Source organism: Delphinapterus leucas, chromosome 4, assembly GCF_059928025.1.
Source record: "Delphinapterus leucas isolate spDelLeu-1000000601 "Yukka" chromosome 4, BTC_Dleu_Yukka2, whole genome shotgun sequence".
In the NCBI taxonomy this organism is placed as follows: domain Eukaryota; kingdom Metazoa; phylum Chordata; class Mammalia; order Artiodactyla; family Monodontidae; genus Delphinapterus; species Delphinapterus leucas.
Genome location: NC_143132.1, coordinates 107,501,257 through 107,523,540, shown reverse-complemented (window position 1 = coordinate 107,523,540; position 22,284 = coordinate 107,501,257). Strand labels below are relative to the sequence as shown.

Below are 22,284 nucleotides of genomic sequence, written 5' to 3'. Positions count from 1 at the left end.
AGCTTTGTAGTATAGTCTGAAGTCAGGGAGCCTGATTCCTCCAGCTCCATTTCTCTTTCTCAAGTTTCCTTTGGCTATTCAGGGTCTTTTGTGTTTCCATACAAATTGTGAAATTTTTTGTTCTAGTTCTGTGAAAACTGCCATCAGTAGTTTGATAGGGATTGCGTAGAATCTGTAGATTGCTTGGGTATTATAGTCATTTTCACAATGTTGATTTTCCAATCCAAGAACATGGTATATTTCGCTATCTGTTTTTATCTTCTTTAATTTCTTTCTTCAGTGTATTATAGTTTTCTGCATACAGGTCTTTTGTCTCCTTAGGTAGGTTTATTCCTAGGTATTTTGTTCTTTTTGTTGCAATGGTAAATGGGAGTGTTTCCTTAATTTCTCTTTCACATTCTTCATCAGTGGTGTATAGGAATGCAAGAGATTTCTGTGCGTTAATTTTGTATCCTGCTAATTTACCAAATTCATTTATTAGCTCTAGTAATTTTCTGGTAGCATCTTTAGGATTCTCTATGTATAGTGTCATGTCATCTGCAAACAGTGACAGCTTTACTTTTTCTTTTCTGATTTGGATTCCTTTTATTTCTTTTTATTCTCTGATTGCTGTGGCTAAAACTTCCAAAAGTACGTTGAATAACAGTGGTGAGAGTGGGCAGCCTTGTCTTGTTCCTGATCTTAGAGGAAATGGTTTCAGTTTTTCACCATTGAGAATGATGTTGGCTGTGGGTTTGTCATATATGGCCTTTGTTATGTTGAGGTAAGTTCCCTCTGTGACTACTTTCTGGAGAGTTTCATCATAAATGGGTGTTGAATTTTGTTGAAAGCTTTTTCTGCATCTATTGAGATGATCATATGGTTTTTATCCTTCAATTTGTTAATATGGTGTATCACATTGATTGATTTGTGTGTATTGAAGAATCCTTGCATTCCTGGATAAACCCCACTTGATCATGGTGTATGATGCTTTTAATGTGCTGTTGGATTCTATTTTCTAGTATTTTGTTGAGGATTTTTGCGTCTACGTTCATCAGTGATATTGGCCTGTAGTTTTCTTTTTTTGTGACATCTTTGTCTGGTTTTGGTATCAGGGTGATGGTGGCCTCGTAGAATGAATTTGGAAGTGTTCCACCCTCTGCTATATCTTGTAAGAGTTTGAGAAGGATAGGTGTTAGCTGTTCTCTAAATGTTTGAGAGAATTCACCTGTGAAGCCATCTGATCCTGGGCTTTTGTCTATTGGAAGAATTTTAATCACAGTTTCAATTGCATTACTTGTGATTAGTTGTTCATATTTTCTATGTCTTCCTGGTTTAGTCTTGGAAGGTTGTGATTTTCTAAGAATTTGTCCATTTCTTCCAGGTTGTCCATTTGATTGGCATATAGTTGCTTGTAGTAATCTCTCATGATCTTTTGTATTTCTTCAGTGTCAGTTGTTACTTCTCCTTTTTCATTTCTAATTCAGTTGATTTGAGTCTTCTCTCTTTTTTTCTTGATGAGTCTGGCTAATGGTTTATCCGTTTTGTTTATGTTCTCAAAGAACCAACTTTTAGTTTTATTGATCTTTGCTCTTGTTTTTTTCATTTCTTTTTCGTTTATTTCTCCCTGATCTTTATGATTTCTTTCCTTCTGCTAACTTTGGGGGTTTTTTTGTTTTCTTTCTCTAACTGCTTTATGTGTAAGTTTAGGTTATTTGAGATGTTTCTTGTTTCTTGAGGTAGGATTGTATTGCTATAAACTTCCCTCTTAGAACTGCTTTTGCTGCATCCCATAGGTTTTGGCTCATTGTGTTTTCATGGTCATTTGTTTCTAGGTATTTTTTGATTTCTTCAGTGATCTCTTGGTTATTTAGTAGTGTATCGTTTAGCTTCCAAGTGTTTGTATTTTTTACAGTTTTTTTCCTGTCTCATAGCATTGTGGTTGGAAAAGGTACTTGATACAATTTGAAGTTTCTTAAACTTACTGAGGCTTGATTTGTGACCCATGACATGATCTATCCTGGAGAATGTTCCATGAGCATTTGAGAAGAAAGTGTATTTTGTTGTTTTTGGATGGTATGTCCCATAAATATCAATTAAGTCCATCTTGTCTAATGTGTTATTTAAAGCTTGGGTTTCCTTATTTATTTTCATTTTGGATTATTTGTCCATTGGGTAAAGTGGGGTTTTAAAGTCCCCTACTATTACTGTGTTACTGTTGATTTCCCCTTTTATGGTTGTGAGCATTTGCCATATATGTTGAGGTGCTCCTATGTTGGGTGCATATTTACAATTGTTATATCTTCTTCTTGGTTCGATCCCTTGATCATTATGTAGTGTCCTTCTTTGTATCTTGTAATTTTATTTTAAAGTCTATTTTGCCTGATATGAGACTTGCTACTCCAGCTTTCTTTTGATTTCCATTTGCATGGAATATCTTTTTCCATCCCCTCACTTTGAGTCTGTATGTGTCCCTAGGTCTGAAGAGGGTCTCTTGTAGACAGCATATATATGGGTCTTGTTTTTGTATCCATTCAGCCAGTCTGTGTCTTTTGGTGGGAGCATTTAGTCCATTTGCATTTAAGGTAATTATCGATATGTATGTTCCTATCACCATTTTCATAATTGTTTGGGGTTTGTTTTTGTAGGTCTTTTCCTTCTCTTGTGTTTCCTGCCTAGCAAAGTTCATTTAGCATTTGTTGTAAAGCTGGTTTGGTGGTGCTGAATTCTCTTAACTTCTCGTTGTCTGTGTAGGTTTTAATTTCTCTGTTGAATCTGAATGAGATCCTTGCTGGCTAGAGTAATCTTGGTTGTAGGTTTTTCCCTTTCATCACTTTAAATATGTCTAGCACTCCCTTCTGGCTTGCAGAGTTTCTGCTGAAAGATCAGCTCTTAACCTTATGCGGATTCCCTTGTATTTTATTTGTTGCTTTTCCCTTGCTACTTTTAATGTTTCTCCTTTGTGTTTAATTTTTGATAGTTTGATTAATATGTGTCTTGGCGTGTTTATCCTTGAATTTATCCTGTGTGGGACTCTCTTTGCTTCCTGGACTTGATTGACTCTTTCCTTTCCCATATTAGGGAAATTTTCAGCTATAATCTCTTCAAATATTTTATCAGACCCAGGTCTTCTTCTGGGACCCCTATAATTTGAATGTTGGCATGTTTAATGTTGTCCCAGAGGTCTCTGAGACTGCCCTCAATTCTTTTCATTCTTTATTCTTTATTCTGCTCTTCGGTGGTTATTTCCACTATTTTGTCTTCCAGGTCACTTATCCGTTCTTCTGCCTCAGTTATTCTGCTATTGATTCCCTCTAAAGAATTTTTAATTTCATTTATTGTGGTGTTCATCATTGTTGTTTGCTCTTTACTTCTTCTAAGTCCTTGTTAAACGTTTCTCGTATTTTTTTTCATTCTATTTCCAAGATTTTGGATCATCTTTACTATCATTACTCTGAATTCTTTTTCAGGTAGACTTCCTATTTCCTCTTCATTTGTTAGGTCTGGTGGGTTTTTACCTTACTCCTTCATCTGCTGCATATTTCTCTGTCTTCTCATTTTGTTTAACTTACTGTGTTTGGGATCTCCTTTTCACAGGCTGCAAGTTCATAGCTCCTGTTGTTTTTGGTGTCTGCCCCTAGTGGGTGAGGTTGGTTCAGTGGGTTGTGTAGGCTTCCTGGTGGCGGGGCCTGGTGACTGTGTTCTGGTGAGTGGGGCTGGATCTTGTCTTTCTGGTGGGCAGGCTGTGTCTGGTTTTGTGTTTTGGGGTGTCTGTGAACTTAGTGTGATTTTAGGCAGCCTCTCTGCTGATGGGTGGGGCTGTGTTCCTGTCTTGCTAGTTGTTTGGCATGGGGCATCCAGCACTTGAGCTTGCAGGCCGTTGGGTGGAGCTGGGTCTTAGCATTGAGAAGGAGATCTCTGGGAGAGCTCTCGCCAGTTGGTGTTATGTGGAGCTGGGGCGTCTCTCTGGTAGTGCAATGTCCTGGACTTGGCTCTCCCACCTCGGAGGCTCAGGCTTCACACCCAGCTGGAGCACCAAGACCCTGTCAACCACATGGCTCAGAAGAAAAGGAACAAAAAAAAGGGAATAAAATAATAATAATAAAATTTTTAAAATTATAAAATAAAGAAATAATAAAAAAAAGAGAGCAACCAAACCAATAAACAAATCCACCAACGATAGCAAGCACTAAAAACTAAACTAAGATAAACATAAAAATCAGAAACAAATCAGTTGCAGACAGCAAACCCCTAGTCTACAGTTGCTCCCAAAGTCCAGTGCCTCAATTTTGGGAATATTCATTGTCTATTCAGGGATTCCACAGATGCAGGGTTCATCTGTTGATTGTGGGAGTGTAATCTGCTGCTCCTGAGGCTGCTGGGAGAGATTTCCCTTTCTCTTCTTTGTTCTCACAGCTCCTGGGGCTCAGCTTTGGATTTGGCCCCGCCTCTGTGTGTAGGCCGCCCTCAGGCGTCTGTTCCCCACCCAGACGGGAGAGGGTTCAAGCAGCGGCTGATTAGGGCCGTTTGCTGTCTCAGGCCAGGGAGAGGGAGGGGGATGGTAGTCATAATTGGAATGCGATGGGAGCATGCAGCGGCAGAGGCCAGCGTGACATTACAACAGCCTGAGGTGCTCTGTGTGTTCTCCCGGGGAAGTTGTCCCTGGATCTGGGGACAGTGGCAGTGGTGTGCTGCACAGCCTCCTATGGGGTTGTGGGGGTGGGTATGGGTAGTGACCTGTGTTTGCACATAAGATTCTTGGTGGCAGCAGCAGCAGCGTTAGCATTTCATGCCTGTCTCTGTGGTCTGAGCTGCTAGCCACAGCTCATGCCCATCTCTGGAGCTCACTTAGGTGGTGCTCTGTCTCCTGTGGGCACACATGGAAGGAATCCCGTCTCCTCACACCCCCCGAAACAATGGTCTCTTGCCTCTTCGGCAGGTCCAGACTTTTTCCCTGACTCCCTCCCAGCTAGTTTTAGCACACCAGCCCTCTTCAGGCTGTCTTCACGCAGCCAACCCCAGTCTTCTTCCTGGGATCTGACCTCCGAAGCCCAAGCCTCAGCTCCCAGCCCCCACCTGCCCTGGCGGGTGAGCAGAAAATTGTCTCAGGCTGGTGAATGCTGGTCGGCACTGATCCTGTGTGCAGGAATCTCTCCACTTTGCCCTCTGCACCCCTGTTGCTGCGCTCTCCTCCATGGCTCCAAAGCTTTCCCCCCATCCACCTCCCTCTCTACCAGTGAAGGGGCTTCCTAGTGTGTGGAAACTTTTCCTCTTTTACAGCTCCCTCCCAGAGGTGCAGGTCCTGTCCCTATTCTTTTGTCTCTGTTTTTTCTGTTTTCTTTTGCCCTACCTAGGTACGTGGGGATTTTCTTGCCTTTTGGGAAGTCTGAGGTCTTCTGCCAGCATTCAGTAGGTGTTCTGTAAGAGTTGTTCCACATGTAGATGTATTTTTGGGGAGGAAGGTGATCTCCACGTCTTATTTCTCCACCATCTTGAAGGTCCCCCCCCATAGTTTTCTTTTATTTTTATTAAAAATGGATTTAAAATTAAAAAAAAATTATTTTGGAGTATAGTTGATTTACTATGTTGTGTTAGTTTCAGGTGTACAGCAAAGTGAATCAGTTATACATATACATATATCCACTATTTTTTTAGATTTTTTTCCCATAGCCCATTACAGAGTACTGAGTAGAGCATCCTGTGCTGTACAGTAGGTTCTTATTAATTATCTATTTATATGTAATAGTGTGTATATGTCAATCCCAATCTCCCAGTTTATCCCACCCCTTCCTTATCTGCTGGTAACCATAAGTTTGTTTTCTATTGATACATCTGTGACTCTACTTCTGTTTTGTAACTACATTCATTTGTCCCCTTTTTTTAGATTCCACATATAAGCAGTATCATAATGATATTTGTCTTTTCTGTGTCTGACTTACTTCACTCAGTATGACAGTCTCTAGGTCCATCCATGTTGCTGCAAATGGCATTATTTTGTTTTTTTTATGGCTGAGTAATATTCCATTGTATATATGTACCACATCTTCTTTATCCATACCTCTGTTGATGGACATTTAGTTTGCTTCCATGTCCTGGCTATTGTAAATAGTGCTGCAATGAAAAAAGTGGATTTAAATTTTGATAAAGTACTCATGAGGAAATATTTAGGCTTATAACAGTTGTTATTTGTTTATATTTTTAGAATTCGAGATGCAAGCATGCAGTTAAAAAGTCACCAAAATGATTTTCAGAGAGTACAGAAAGAATTGAGTCAGTTGCAACATGAGTTAAAAATTAAACAAAGACAATCACAAATCTTCAGGTAAGATTATCTTTAAAGAATTGAATATTATAGTATTGAAAATATACACTCATTTAATACTAACTTTATAAACATTCAAACACCTTTTAGTAATATAGTTTCTATGTTTATATAGTTTAATATTATAGTGTTGTTGAAAAAAATGGAAACACTTCACTTTTTTTTAAACTGTTATCTCAACTAAATAGTTTTGCCAATAACATTTAAATTAGGCAAACACCTTGTTCTGATTTTGCAGTGACATTTAGAATGAAAGCACAGTAACTAATTCATTTTCCTCTTGGCCAGTATTTCTTGGTATACTTGATCTCCTGACCAACCGTCCAGTGACATGAAAAGAGTAGAATGGGGAAACTTTCTAACTGGATAGTAATAGACCTCCTAAATTTAGAAATTTCCAATATAAATGGTGTTAAGTCTGCTTTTATATAATCTTTGAAGGCTTTATAATAACTAAAGGTAAAGCCCAATGTTCTAAAGAAAATAGGAAGTACTTTTTAAAAATGGAATTGAATATATTGAGAATATCAGAAAGAATGATTAATTTTTAAATTGAGTAACTTTTAGCTCTTAGAAAAGGAAAATAAGTTAAATGAACATTATAAATAGACACAGGTTCAGGATGACTAAAAAACATATGCCAGGTAAATACTTTTAATGTTCTTATTTTTTCCAGTCTACTTATTATTATTGGGAATATTGTTCTGTTAAAAAAATTATCTGGGCTAATAATTTTTTTATGCAATATTTGGTGATAACCTGTTAGCCATCTAACCTTTCATTAATGCCTTGCACATAACTGATGCTAAATAAATAATTTTTGAATTAATGAATGAGTCTACTCACAAAACAGATGACAATTTTTGTCATCAGAAATCTTCTCTGTCCTTTCCTAGAAATCTAGTATTGAACCAGCAGGATATCACCCCGGTGACCCCAACTCTCCATTTTAGTCAGGACCATCAGTATTCAGTCTTGGCCCCAACAATAGCTTTGGCTCAGGTCCACTTGGGAAATCCCATTTGTTTTATCCAGAGATGCCATTATGGATGGCAGGATTGACTAAATTTTAAAGGCTAGACTAGGACTAGATTAGACAATTAACGCTGCTTCAGGATATTATGGACTGATAAAGTCAGTCTTTATTATTCACATTTTACATGTAATTTGTAGTATTTTAAATTCTTGAAGAAGCTTATACATATTTAAATGTTATTTTTATTCTATGTTGTAATTTTGTCATCATTTTGCATTATACTTTTACTGCTTATTTTTTAAAATGTTTTCAAAAGATCTGTGGTTTTTGTTTACTTTTAGATAAAAGATCACAAATTAGGAGTTTCGGATCTGATTTATATAAAAAAGTAACACTAGAAGTTTTAGAAGTAACCATTTAACTAGACAGTATAAATAAAAGTTTGTGACAGATGAATAAAAATAATTACATGTTTTATTAATACTCTCACTAGTAGGTACATTGCATGGGAGAAGGCAGCCTGGTGAAAATAAAATCAAACCAAAAGTTGTAGAGTTCAGTGATTTTGTTGCATTACTAAAAGCTCATTTTAAACTAGTTTACTGATTATTTAAAAAAAATATCTACCAGAACGTAAAACTTCGAGTTTGCTGTGGATAAAGAAAAGGAGCTTATAATCTTCTCTCTTAAAGTGGTAAAGAAAAGAAGCTTGAGCTTTAGCTACTCAGATGTAATCATCTTTATTTACGGAGTCCAAAAGGAAATGCACTATGTCTTTGAGTCACTTTGCTCTTTTTATTCTCTCATTTGTTTAATTGCAATAGGGCTTAATCACCTAGCCTCCAGCAAAGTGTTCTTCATGCTTTGTATTTTCCCTGACCTCATTTCCAACCTGTCTCTCGCAAGGGGTTGATGAGGAGTAGCTGTGGTATGCCTCAGTTGGCTCAGCACAACTGCTATTCAGAATAAAGTGTCTTTTGAGAATGGAAATTAACTTTTGAAAGCCTGTAAAATAGATACTAAAAAACAATAGGTATACTTCACTTTATGTAAAGTTGTGTATAACTCCAAAATTCCAAATCAATCCATATTTGAAATATTTTGGTAGTGCTTACTTTTATAGGATTCTTATTGTAAATCTTTGATAAATTGTTTGAAATATACTTATCCTTTAATTTTTCTTGTTTGTAAATCCAGACTCTGTCATCTCTGAAATTAAGCCAACTCCCCAAATCTCTCACTTTCACACCAACTCTTCAGCCACATTAAGGCTTCTAGTTTTGTTTTGTTTTGTTTTTCTGATTTTCCCAGCCATTTCCTGGCCTTACTTTGTTTTCTAGCCTTGATCCCATAATCAGCTCATGTCTTTTTTAAACAGCTGTATTGAGATATAAGTTACATACTACAAAATCCACCCCTTTTAAGTAGACAATGTAATGATTTTTAGTAAACTTACTGAGTTGTGCAACCATTACCACATGCAATATTAGAACATTTGAGTCATCCTTAGAAGATCCTCATGCCATTTGCAATCTCTATCTTCACCGCCAATCCTAGGCAATTGCTTATCTTCTTTCTGTTTCTGTAGATATTTCTCTGGACAATTCAAATATATGGAATCCTACAATATGTGGTCTTTTATATCTGACATCTTTCAATAATGTTTTTGATGTTTATCCATGTTGTATCATGCATCAGTACTTTGTTCCTTTTTATTGCTAAATAGTGTTCCATTGTCTGAACGTACTACATTTTATTTATGCATTTATTAGTTGAAGGACATTTGGATTGTTTCCGCTTGTTGGCACTTATGAATAATGCTGCTATAAACATTCACATGTAAGTCTTTGTGTGGATGTATGTTTCATTTCTTTTGAGTAGATACCTAAGTGTAGAATTACTGAATCATATGGTAAATTGATATTTAACCTTTAAGAAACTGCAAAACTATTTTGCAAAGTGGCTGCACTATTTTACATTCCTACCAGGTATGAGGATTCTACTTTCACTGTGTTCTTGACAACATTTCTTATTGTCTGTCTTTTTTTTATAGTAGCCATTCTAGAGGCTGTGAAATGGTACCTCATTGTGCTTTGATTTGTGTTTCCCAAATGACTAATGGTGTTGAACATCTTTTCGTGTGCTTATTAACTATTTTTATGGTTATTTGGTGAAATATCTATTAAAATATTTTTTTCTATTTTTCATTGGTTTTCTTGTTATCAGATTATAAGAGTTCTTTGTATGTTCTGGGTACAAGTCTTTTATTTGAAATATGATTTGCAAATATTTTCTCCCAGTCTGTGGCTAGTCTTTTTGTTTTTGTAATTGTGTCTTTTTGAAGAACAAAAGTTATTATTTTTAGTGAAATACAGTTTAATCAATGTTTTCTTTTAGGGATTGTGCTTCTGGTAATGTATCTAAGAACTCTGCCTAACCAAAGGTCACAAAGATTTTTTCCAGTAGGTTCTTCTAAAGGTTTTATATTTTTAGCTCTTACCTTTAGGTCTGTGATCCATTTTAACTCTTGTGAATGATGTAAAGTAAGGATCTAAATTCATCTTTTTTTTTCATGTGAATATTCAATTATTCTAGCACTGTTTGTTAAAAAGACTATTCTTTCCCTATTGAGTTGCCTTGGTCCCTTTACATAAAATCAATTCACCATGAATGGAAGGAATTATTTCTGGACTCTCTATTCTGTTTTATTCATCTATTGATGTATATCTATTCTTAATGTCAGTACTACACTCTCTTGAATATTATAATTTTTAGTGAATTTTGAGATCAAGAAATGTAAGCCCTTCAAATTTCTTTGTTTTCAAGATTGTTTTGGCTATTCTGGGAACCTTGTATTTCCATATAAATTTTAGGATCATCTTGTCAATTTCTGAAAAATAGCCTACTGGGATTTTGATAGGTATAGCATTAAATCTATAGATCAATTTGGGGAGAATTTCCATTTTTAAAATGTTGAATTTTCAATCCAAGAATCCATATATCTCTCCACTGAGATCTTTAGTTCTCTCAGAAATGTTTTGTTTTTAGTATACAAGTCTTGCACTCCTTTTATTTCGTTTATTTCTAAATATTTAATTCTTTTTGATGTCATGACAAGTGGGATTTTTTTCTTAACTTTATTTTTGGGATTCATCATTGCTAGTAAACAGATTGGTTTTTGCACATGGTTTATGTATCCTGTGATCTTGATGAACCCATTTATTCTAGTATTTGTGTGTGTGTGTGTATATTCTTTAGGATTTTCTTCATAGGGTATGTTTCTGCATAGAGGAATTTACCAATACTCCAGCTACTCTTACCTCTGCTTATTTACCCTTAAAACCCTCAGTCTTTATACCCACTTACAGGTTGTTAAACACCAGGTCCTCAATTTCTTCAGTACTATTCTAAATCCTCAATATTCTGCTTAAAATTCTTTGTGCTACTCATCTCTCACCAGCTGTGTGTCTTGCCTTGTATTTCACAAAGAGAGTTAAAGTTATCAACACAGGCGTATTTCCTGTGAGTCAAATGATACTTAAGTTTCAGAACCCCGCACTCAGGACCCCCTTCCAAGCTTCTGGGAGGGCCCCTGGCAAAGTAAGATGGTTTTAAATTATAATTGTAAAAATTCTGTCTCTTTGCACTCTGATTTCCCTTCTTCTACTTCTGATGTCAGTATGCCCTTGGAGTAGTCCCTGGCATTTGAGGGATCTGAGAGAGAAAGTTGTGTTGGGAATATACATTATAACTGCCATTTGGAAAGACATTTTAGACTGCTTCAATTACACAAACAAGACATTGCAGACTAAAAATAGGGATGTGTATGAATTTATTATTATTATTATTTTTTGCGGTACGCGGGCCTCTCACTGTTGTGGCCTCTCCCGTTGCGGAGCACAGGCTCCGGACGCGCAGGCCCAGTAGCCATGGCTCACGGGCCCAGCCGCTCCGCGGCATGTGGGATCTTCCCGGACCGGGGCACGAACCCGCGTCCCCTGCATCGGCAGGCGGACTCTCAACCACTGCGCCACTAGGGAAGCCCTGTATGAATTTTTTTGAAATAATGGAGTAAAAGCAATAAAGATGAACAATTTAAACAATAGAAATTATTCTGTCATAAAAAACAAATTATAACATTTTTTCAGATTACATCATAAGTGATACATTTTCAATAAAATCTCTTGAATTATTTTGTAATCCATTCAATGAAGAGGAGTTAATTATTTGAATACATTGGAGAAAGATTTAAGTTTCTTGTTGATTTGACCAAAGCTGCTGACATCACTGAATATATCATAAAAATCATAGTATACCACTTCAAGGACATCTGAGATAAGCTGGTTCATGAGTTTCATCATTTCAAAGACAATTTAAGATGTCATTTTCCAAGAAAACTTGAAATGCCAAAAAATTTATCATATATGAAAAATTTTTATAAGGATTTTCCCAAATTTGACAATGCTTAATATTTACATGATATTACCAATAATGGGCTATGAAGCTAAAAGAACCTTTCTAAACTACCACAGATAATAAAACTAATGGCCTTGCTAGATGAAAGGCTGTATAATTTTTATATTCTCTCCACACAAAGTATTATTATAAAATGGTTCTCATATGAAAAGGTGCTTGTAAAGCATGTAGCCAAAAATTATAGACAAAAGAAGTATTGTAGAGCTGTTACTTATTAAAAAGTTATACTGTTTTTCTGTATTTTGTGATATTGATGAGATTTATTAACTTTTACAATTTTATTTGTAATGATTTTTCTCAATCTATAAGTGCACACTTTTAAACCTAATTTTGTAGTCGTCTTTTACAAGAAAGCCATCCCTCTATCCACACCAATCATATAAGATCTAGGCCACACAAAATGTGATGGATCTGCTCTTCGCTAAGTGGCTTGATTTTTCTGTTTCCTGCCTTTTGTCCCTACAGAAGCACATGCATCCGTATCTAGTCTTTCTTCTATTAAATATCCCTTTAGGCCTTGACCCCCATGTTCATGACTTGCTCCCAGCAGCTGCCTTACATTGGGCCCATTAGGTCTTTAACCTTGACTTAGTTCATAGTTCTTGTCTCTGTCTTACCACTTCCTGGCTTCGCATTCAGACTTCCCATCCTCACCATTGCTCCCCTTTGCTTTAGTGATCTGTTGGACTCTTTCTTTGATTTTTTTTTTTGACTTGTTTTTAATAGAAATATAGTTGATTTACAATGTTGTGTTAATTTCTGCTGTACAGCAAAGTGATTCAGTTATACATGTTATATACATTCATTTTTATATTCTTTTCCATTATGGCTTATCTCAGGATATTGAATATAGTTCCTGTGCTATACAGTAGGACCTTGTTGTTTATCCATTCTATATGTAATAGTTTGTTTATCCATTCTATATGTAATAGTTCAGATGTAATAGTTTGCATCTGGTAACCTCAACCTCCCAACCCATCCCTCCCTCACCCCCACCCCTTTCTTTGATTTTTTTTTTTGAAATCAACATCTCTCTTAGCTGCCAGGTCTGCATGCTGATTGAAGATTCCCTGTGGCTTTTGGTCACTCAAGTGGACCTTATTAACTAACCACACAGAATGACACCACCCTTCTTCTTCCTGGCAAAGGCTAATCTTTCAGCCTTTGTTTTACACCTGTCCTTTCTTTCTAGCTCTCTGCACAAAAAATGATCACATCTCTTGCCTGTGTCTTTTAGCCTCTGTGACTGTACTCATACTGTCTGCTCAGCTCTGTAAACACTCAGGTATCTCCCATCCTAACAAACCATTCTACTGTGTATCTTCCTTTTTCTCTCCTTGCTGCCTCAATCAAGGTTCTTGATTGCTGGTACCACATAACTATTTTCTCATTTCTGCTTTACTGCTCAGTCTTTTCCTACCTGAAGCCTCTCTCTTAGGTCACCAAAGACCTCCTTAATACCGGATATAATGGCCCCTGTTCAGCCTTTGTCTGAGGCCTTAAACGCTCATCACTACTCTCTACTTTAAATTCTCTTATCCCCTGGCTTTTCCGATGTTATCTTTTTGGCTTTTCTTCACTGGTTGCTCCTCCCTCATCTCCTTTGAGGGTTTGTTTTCTGATTTATTCCCATAAATATTAGTGTTGTCCTGTATCTTATCCTCAGTATTTCTTCTTTATTCCTCCAACAGAGTGATCTATTTTTTTCACTCATTCATTCATTCATCAATATGTGTTGAGTACATACTATGTGGTAGGTACTGTACTAGGTGCAAGGGAGACTGTGATGAACAAGACAGATACAGTCTCTGCATAATAGATCTTAGTCTACTTAGGTAGATAAATATTAACTCCCATGGCTTCAGTCATCATCTTTTTGCTGATAACACTCATATCCATGTCTGCATCTTGCTTGATTATTAGGTAAATGAGAGCCAGGACATCTGAAGTAATAAAAATCATTGAGATAGTAAAAAACATGTGGTTACTTTGAGCTGTGGCATTTGATGTGGGAAAAGCACTGGATCAGTCACTTAAAAAGGTTTCATTTATTATTACCCCAGGTTTTACACTGCCTGTAGGACTCTAGCACAGGAAGAATGCTGTCTACAAATCTGAGATTCTCTTTTAGGCTCAGTGACTAAGTCACTTTTTTATTTTATTTATTTATTTTTGGCTGCATTAGGTCTTTGCTGCTGCAGGCGGGCTTTCTCTAGTTGCGGCGAGCGGGGGCTACTCTTCATTGCAGTGTTCGGGCTTCTCATTATGGTGGTTTCTCTTGTTGCGGAGCACGGGCTCTAGGCGCGCAGTCTTCAGTAGTTGTGGCACGTAGGCTCAGTAGTTGTGGCTTGTGGGCTCTAGAGCACAGGCTCTGTAGTTGTGGCACACAGGCTTAGTTGCTCCACAGAATATGGGATCTTCCCAGACCAGGGATCAAACTCGCGTCCCCTGCATTGGCAGGCGGATTCTTAACCACTGCGCCACCAGGGAAGTCCTGACTAAGTCACTTTTGACTGAATTTCCTTCACTAAATGTTTGCTGTTAAATTAATTTTAAAAGATTAATAGAAAAATGTGTATGAAAGTAGTTAGCTATCTTTATTTATAGTTAAAATATTATAACACAATGGAAATGAGTTGGGGTGACCATATACCTCAGTCTTCCTGGGATAACCCCAGTTTATATGTTGTCTCAGCATAATGCAGATAGCACCTACTTTTACTTTCATAACTGTCTCCATTTAAACGGTAGATTGTATGGTCACTCTAAAACCATTTTTCAAAGAAAACCTTTTTTCAAATACATATTTGTTATTATGCTTGCTATTTTTTAAAATCCTAATTTTTCCTTACTTCTTTACAGTCAGAGATTGACAGAATACAAGTATCTCTGGAATAAGACTCTTTCATTACTTACTTTTAGTAAAAGAGAGCTAACCAGTATTAAAAATGAAGTATATGATAATTTTCAAAACTGGACTTCACTGAAAGGAGAAGTTTTTCTACAAATTAAATCCATAAGTGAAACAGCCTTGACAGGTTTGTTATATATATTTAGAACATAATCATCCTTTTTTTGGTAAATGGTATATCATAAGTAATGAAATAATGATACTTCATTTTATGTGATGGGAATTATGATTAATTTTAAACCTGTTATTTGTTAGTATACTAGATGACCATTAAGATCTATTCCACCCCTGAAATTTAATAATTATAGACCTGATCTAAGATAAGCTCTGATACATCAATCTTGAACTGTGACCAGAAGTCTGGTTATTCCTGTTAAATGTACAAATTTGTATTTTAAAACTTTTTTTCTGTTAATGGCTGAGTAGCTCTAATTAGATCAGATTTCCCACAGATAACAACTATAAATTCTGGACAAAGTACCTACCTAAAAACACTGGAGAGTGACCAAGACCAAGCACATGGAGGGAACATAAGAAAAATTGAAAGAAGGCCTATTACTATTTGAAAAAAGCCAATCTAAAACGGTTATGTACTGGATGATTCCAACTGTAATATATGACTATTCTGGAAAAGGCAAAACTATGGAAATAGTAAAGAGGTCAGTGGTTGCCAGGGTAGGAAGGAAGGATGAATAGATAGAGCATGGAGTATTTTAGGGCAGTGAAACTATTTTTGTATAGTATAATGGTGGATAGGTGTCTATACATTTTGCCAAAACGCATAGAATATACAACGCCAAGAATGTACCCTTAATGTAAGTTACAGATTTGGGATGGTAATGATGTGCCAATGTAAGTTCATTAATTGTAAAAAAATGTACCACTGTGGTGCAGGATGTTGATGGTGGGGGAAGCTATGCATGTGTGGGGGGCAGGGAGTATCTGGGAATTCTCTGTACTTTCTGCTTAATTTTACTATGAACCTAAAACTGAACTAAAAAAATCTATTATTTTTTTAATTGAAAGAAGGGGATAGCACTGGGTGAATTCCTTGTTTGTTGTTGTTGTTTGTTTTGGTGTTTTTTTATGGCTGTTAGATTGAGGGCAGGGTACAATCTATTCCAGGCAGGGAAGCTAGAACTTTGATAGAAATCTATAGTCTTTTTGGCTTTAGGACTGGAGAACAGAGATCAAGGCAGTCCCAGCTTTGAGAACTGAGAGGATATCCTCGAAAAGAGATAGAAAGTGAGAGCTCAAATTACGCATATAAACTCTTCCCAAATCTCTGGCTTATCCCTAAAATACGTGTGTACAGGGAAGACTCTTAAGTAGCTCATCTAAGGCTAAAGCGATTGACATTACCTGCTACCTACCCTAGGGGATACAGTTTTTAGTATATGAGTTCAGCCAAGTTAACTACCTGTTAAAACAAAGCAATACCAAAAAAAAAAATCAATACTCTAGAGGACCATAACAGAATCCAGAGTCTCCATAACATAATATCCGCAATGTTTAGGATACAATCCAAAACTACTTGAACTGGGAAGAAACAGGAAAATGGCTTCTACTCAAAAGAGTAGATAGTCAATAGAGACCAACCCTGAGGTGGGCCAGATGATATAATTAGCTGACTAGGATTTCAAATCAGCTGTTAACTATGTTCAATGACATAGAGGAAAATAAGCTAATAATGAATGAAAAGAGAGAAAATCTCAGCAAGAAACTATTAAAAATCGGAAAGTCAAGAATTAAAAAATGCAATATCTAAAATAAAAATTTACTGGATAGACTTTTATAGCATATTGTGATTACCAAAGAAAGAATCAATGAACTTTAAGATAGATTAATAGAAATTATTCAATTTGAAGAAGAGAGATAAACACTGAAAAAAGTGAACAGAGCTCCAGGGAAGGGTTAAAATGTACCATAAGTAATAAATATCAGTAAATATGAAACTCTTTTTTCCTTTGAATTGAAAAACTGCCTATGCTCATTTAAAGTAAGAATTATAATATTATATGGTGGAGGTTATAAAGTATATTGATTTAACATATGACAGCTAGAGCATAAAGGACGGGGGATGGGGTAATAGATCCATATGGTTGCACGCTTTTTGTATTTTATGTGACATGGTGCAACATTCATTCTATGTAGACTAAGAAATTAAGGATGTATAATCCCTAGAGCAACCACTAAAAAAAATACAAAAAGCTATATAAAACGCTAATAATAATGGAGAATTAACATCATCTGACTCTAAGATTTATTATAAAATCACAGTAAACAAGTCAGTGTAATACTGGCATATGGATCAACAATAGATCAATGGAACAAAATAGCCTTGTAAATGACCCCTGTTGATAATGATCATTTCACTTTTGACAAGGCACCAAAACAATTCAATGGGAAAAAGAAAGTCTTTCAACAAATTGTGCTGGAACAACTGAATAGCCATATAGGACAATATACCTTGACTCCTTAACTCCATAAAAATTAATTCAGGATTAATCAGAGCTAAATATAAAAGCTAAAACAATAAAAGGAGAAACAGGAAAATATCTTCATGAATTGATAGTAAATGAAGGCTTCTTGGATAGGACACAGAAGTAAGAATAACAAAAGAACAAAAATTGATGAATTAGACTTAAAGTTAAAAACTTCTACTCATCAAAAGATGCCATTAAGAAAATGAATAGGTAAGCCACAGACAGAGAAAATATTCCAAAAATCTGTGACAAAGGACTGCTGTCCAGGTTACATAAAGAACACCTACAAGTCAATAGTAAAAGGACAAGTGATCCAACCAAAAATGGCCAAAAGATTTGAATAGACACTTTACAAGGAAAGATAAACAAATGGCCAATAAGGACATGAAAAGGTGCTCAGCATTATGAGTCATAGGGAAATGCAAGTTGAAACCACAGTGAGATACCAGTACATACACACTACATTGGCTAAAATGAAAAAAAATGACAACAGCAAATTTTGGTGAGGAAGGAGGGCAACTGGAACTCTCAAACAAATTGGTGAGAGTATAAAATGTTACAGCCGCTTTGAAAAAGGATCTGACAGTTTTTTTTATAAAACTAAAGATACATCTGTCTGATGTCTCTGAAATTCTTCTCTTTGGAATTTACCATCTCCCCCAAATGAAAACATATGTCCATAAAAATATTCAGCAATTTTATTCAAGCTTTATTCAAAATAGCCTTAAGTTGGTAAAAGCTGAGAAGTACATCAGTAGAATGGATTATCAAAAAAACGGCTGAATAAACAATGGAATATAGAATGAACTACAGTAATGCAGTAACTTGGATAAACATCAAAAATATTACGCTGCCTGAAAGTAACCTTACACAAATAATGCACATTGTAAGATTCCATTTATATGATGTTCTAGAATAGGCAAAACTAATCTATAGTGGGAAAAAAAACAAAAAAACAAAAAACAGAAGTTATCTCAGAGGGGAGGATTGACTAGAAAGGGGGCATGAAGGCGCTTTCTTTGGTGATAGTAATGCTCTCTATTTTGATAGAGGTTTGGGTTACACAGTGGATGTATTTTTCAAAACTCATCTGTTGGTACATTTGAGATTTATGCATTTCTTTGTGGGTAAATTTCACTCAAAAATTAGAAATCTATATTGAACGCTAATTAACAGTGTGCATGCTGAAGTATTTAGGGAGTCAAATATATTGACTTATCTTGAAATGCATAAATATGTAAGATGGATAGAGGAATAACTATGTTATAAAGCAAATAGAGTAAAATGTTAATTGAAGAATCTAGGTAGTGTGTGTATTTGAGTTCACAGTACAGTTCTTCCAACTTTTCTGTATATTATATATTTTTTATAGTTAAATTTTAGAAAAAGAAAGCATTCTAACCATATAACTTCAGTTTCCTAATTTTATTATATAATATGTGCCTTTAGAAATGAGTTGTATATGATAATACTCTTAAAATTTTTAACTAATTTTGAGAATTAAATTTGGACAAATACAGATGAATATTATAACAACCATGTTTTCAACTGCAAAAATTGTTAATTTTTAATACTTTACCTTTAAAAAAAGTGTCTTAGTTCAGCAGACATTGAATCAAAGGTATAAGTGCAGGTAGTTTATTTGCGAAGTGAATGTCATGCAGGTATAGGGACAGAAAGGCAGCCAATAAAGTTTGCACTATTGCAGTGGGCAACTGGAGCTTAATCCCATGAAGAAACTGAGAAATGGTTTAAAACACATGCCTCAGAATTCCTCACTCAAGGAGTGAGGGAGCTGGACATCAACTCCCAAGAGTCATTGGTTAAGGGCTGCTCCCAGACAGTGTAAACTCCTTGGCACCTGTGGTCTGCCATTTGGTGGGAAGTGCTACTTTCTGCAGTTCCAGGGAAAAGATTCCTCCAGCACAGAGATGCAAATAGTGGGAACTGGAAGTCGGTAGAAGAACATTGAAAGGTTCAAGGGATATGGGCGGGGCACTGACAGTGTCCACTACAGTTAATAATATAGATATACTCTATTTTATGCATCATTTCCATTATTTGAACATTCACATATATCTTTTAATGAATATATGCCTTTGTTTCTTTCTGGTAAATACCTAGGAATAGAATGGCTGGGTCTTATGGTAGGTTATATTTAACTTTTTAAGAAACTACCCAATAGTTTTCCAAAGTGGTTGATCCTTTTAAATCCCTACCAGCAAAGTATGAGAGTTCTAGTTGCTCCATATCCTTGTCAACACCTAGTGTTGTCAATCTTTTAAATTTTAGCCATTTTAATGGGACACATATAGAGGATATTAATCCACATTCAAATCACTTCTCAATAACTTTCTCATTTTTGAGTGTCTTGTCACATCTTATTATAGAATATTTACCTCATGATGTCAGTAATGATGAACTCAGTCATACCAGAATAGAAGAAGCATCAGCTCTACCTGTTTTTGTTTTCATTTTTGTTGCATTATCAGTATCTTCCCTAATGCATGATTTCTTTGGGGGAATCTTTTAAGCTAATTGTCAACTTTAAGACTTAGTTTAGGTAAACCACAGAGGAGCACATAGACTGAAATATGTCACAATCACAGAAAGAGATAGAAAAGCGAGGAGGTACTGACAGCCCCTCTGCATGGAGGAATATTACTCCTTCCTCACTTTAAAAGCTCAGTCACTTTATTCTCTCTGAATGTGACCCATATAATATAAGGACAGAGGGAAGTACTGCAGGTACATGAAGGGGAGATTAGCTAAGGGTCTCCCAGAACAAGTAGCTGCCCTTTCTTATGACTTACGTCTTGGTTCAGATGTCACCTCTTCAGAGAGATCTTTGCTGGCCATCCTAGTTAAAGTAGTCTTCCCTTACACTTCTCTATCCTATTTTTCTGTTTCATTTTTAATAACATTTATCACTGTCAGAAATATTCTTATCCATTTACTGATTTGTGTGTTTACTGCCAGACTCCTCACACTAGGCTATAATCTCCAGGAGGACAGGAATTTTGATGGCTTTGCTGAATGCTGTCTTCCTAGTGTTTTAAGAGAATTTTGCCTGTCACAGAGTAGGTGCTCAGTGAACATTGTAGAATTTAAATGGAAATAAAGGACACCCAAATTTTAACCCAGATTAAATCTGATAATTTTTATGTTCCTTTTAAAACCTCTGAGTATTTTCTAAATGTTTTTGTTAATGCTCACTTATTACTTCTATATCTAGGGAGAGAGAGTAAGGAGAAAGGAGAGGCTTTGTTTATGAGTTGCGTCTGTCTGCAGCCATGGGTTACTATCAGTAGTAAAATTCTCAATCTGATTTTTAAAGCTTGTTTGAAACTTATTTTTTGAACTTTAAGGAGGGAAATGCAAAACTTGATAATTCTTTTTTTTCCCTCAAATTCAAATGCCTTTAAGGATTTTTCTGACTATAAACATAAAATAGCCTCAATGTTAAAACATAGAAAATACAGAAAAAGAACAAGGAAGGAAGTGAACATCATGTACAATCTCATTACACAAAGATATCTGCTGTTAACATTTTAATATAGAACTTTCTAATCTTTATTTTCACTGCATAGATATATATACTTAATAATATATCATGTAAATATACAGTCATGCCAACTAACTGTGTAAACTATGTTGACATAGCATTTCATTGTAGGAATGTATCTTACTTAACCTATTTAACTGGCTTTCTATTTGTGGACATTTAGGTTGATCATAGTTTTTGCTTTTATAAATAAGGTTTCAGTGAACATCTTTACTCATGAATCTCTATGATCTTGTCCCATTTTTTTAATTTAACATAGTTAATTCCTAAAAGTGGTATTGTAGAATCAAGTAGTATTACATTTTACATTTTATCTAACATGAGAAGACGGGAGGTAGTTTTCAACCCTTAACTTTAACATTTACCATTATAATAAATCATATTGCTTTTATATCAGAAGTGTGAGGGCTTTGTTTGGAATTTACACAGTGGTGATTGCAGAAGCTCAGAGATGGAAATACATACACAAGGACAGTATATTTAATTTCCAAGCAAGAGCTTAGTGACCATAACAGTTGGGGTGTGTGAAAGTGAAGCTATATTATTGTAAGGGTTTTTCCCCCTCTTTTTAAAAAAATTTCTTCTTACTCAATGTTATCAGCACAATCGAAGCCTCAGGGCACACATATACAAACATGTACCAGTACATGCAAAATGACAAATACGCTGATGCTTGCCTTTTTATAATCTCTGATCAATTTGAGCACACTTTAAATTTAGCAGCAGTTCTAGAAAATATATAAACATGCCAATTTCACAATATAGAATTTTAAGTAAATAATCTTTATCTTAAATTTAGATTCAGAGAAAATAGAGTGTAATGCTTTTGAAGGTTAATTCTTATAAAGCTTGAGTAACTATCACACCTACACAAAAAGATGACCAAAAGTCTAGGAAGTATATAGACCTACATTGTCCAATATTGTAGCCACCAGCCACACAGAGCTATTGAGCACTTTGAATGTGGCTCTAGCCTCTCTTTGAAATGGTAGTATTTTGGATATGTGGAATTAAAGTACACTGTTAAAATTAATTTTACATGTTTCTTTTTACATTTTTAATGTGGCTGCTAGAAATTTTTAATGTATATATGTGGCTTGCATTGTATTTCTGTTGGACGATGCTGGTATAAATAGTGAAATGAACTTTTTATACTTTAAAACTGTTAAAATGTTATAATTTTATTTTGGTTTATTTCCTATTTACAAAAATTATAAGGGCTTAATGTCAGTTATAATGACACCCTTTTATTTTGTTACTGTTTCTTATTTCTAGTTTGTTGTCTTGACTATTCAATTAAGCTTTTACCTAAGTTTATTAACACTAACTCCAAAATATATCTGTACCCCTATGTTCATAGTGGTATTATTTACAATAGCCAAGACATGGAAACAACCTGTATCCGTTAATGGGTGAATGGGTATGTGTGTGTGTGTGTGTGTGTGTGTGTATATATATATATATATATATATATATATACACAATAGAATATTATTCAGCCATAAAAACGGAAATCCTACCATTTGGGACAACATGAATTGACCTTGAAGATGTTATGCTAAGTGAAAC

At 35.5% G+C, this 22,284-nt stretch overlaps 1 protein-coding gene across 1 annotated transcript in view; it reads left to right on the top strand.

Moving 5' to 3' along the window:
• The window catches only part of LEKR1 (leucine, glutamate and lysine rich 1), a 337,373-nt gene that overhangs the window by 121,626 nt on the left and 193,463 nt on the right, over positions 1–22,284 (top strand). Inside the window, exons 7-8 of the mRNA XM_089910962.1 lie at positions 6,182–6,301; positions 14,616–14,791. Of these exons, the coding sequence (XP_089767088.1) occupies positions 6,182–6,301; positions 14,616–14,791 (296 nt within the window). The remainder of the gene's footprint in view (positions 1–6,181; positions 6,302–14,615; positions 14,792–22,284) is intronic.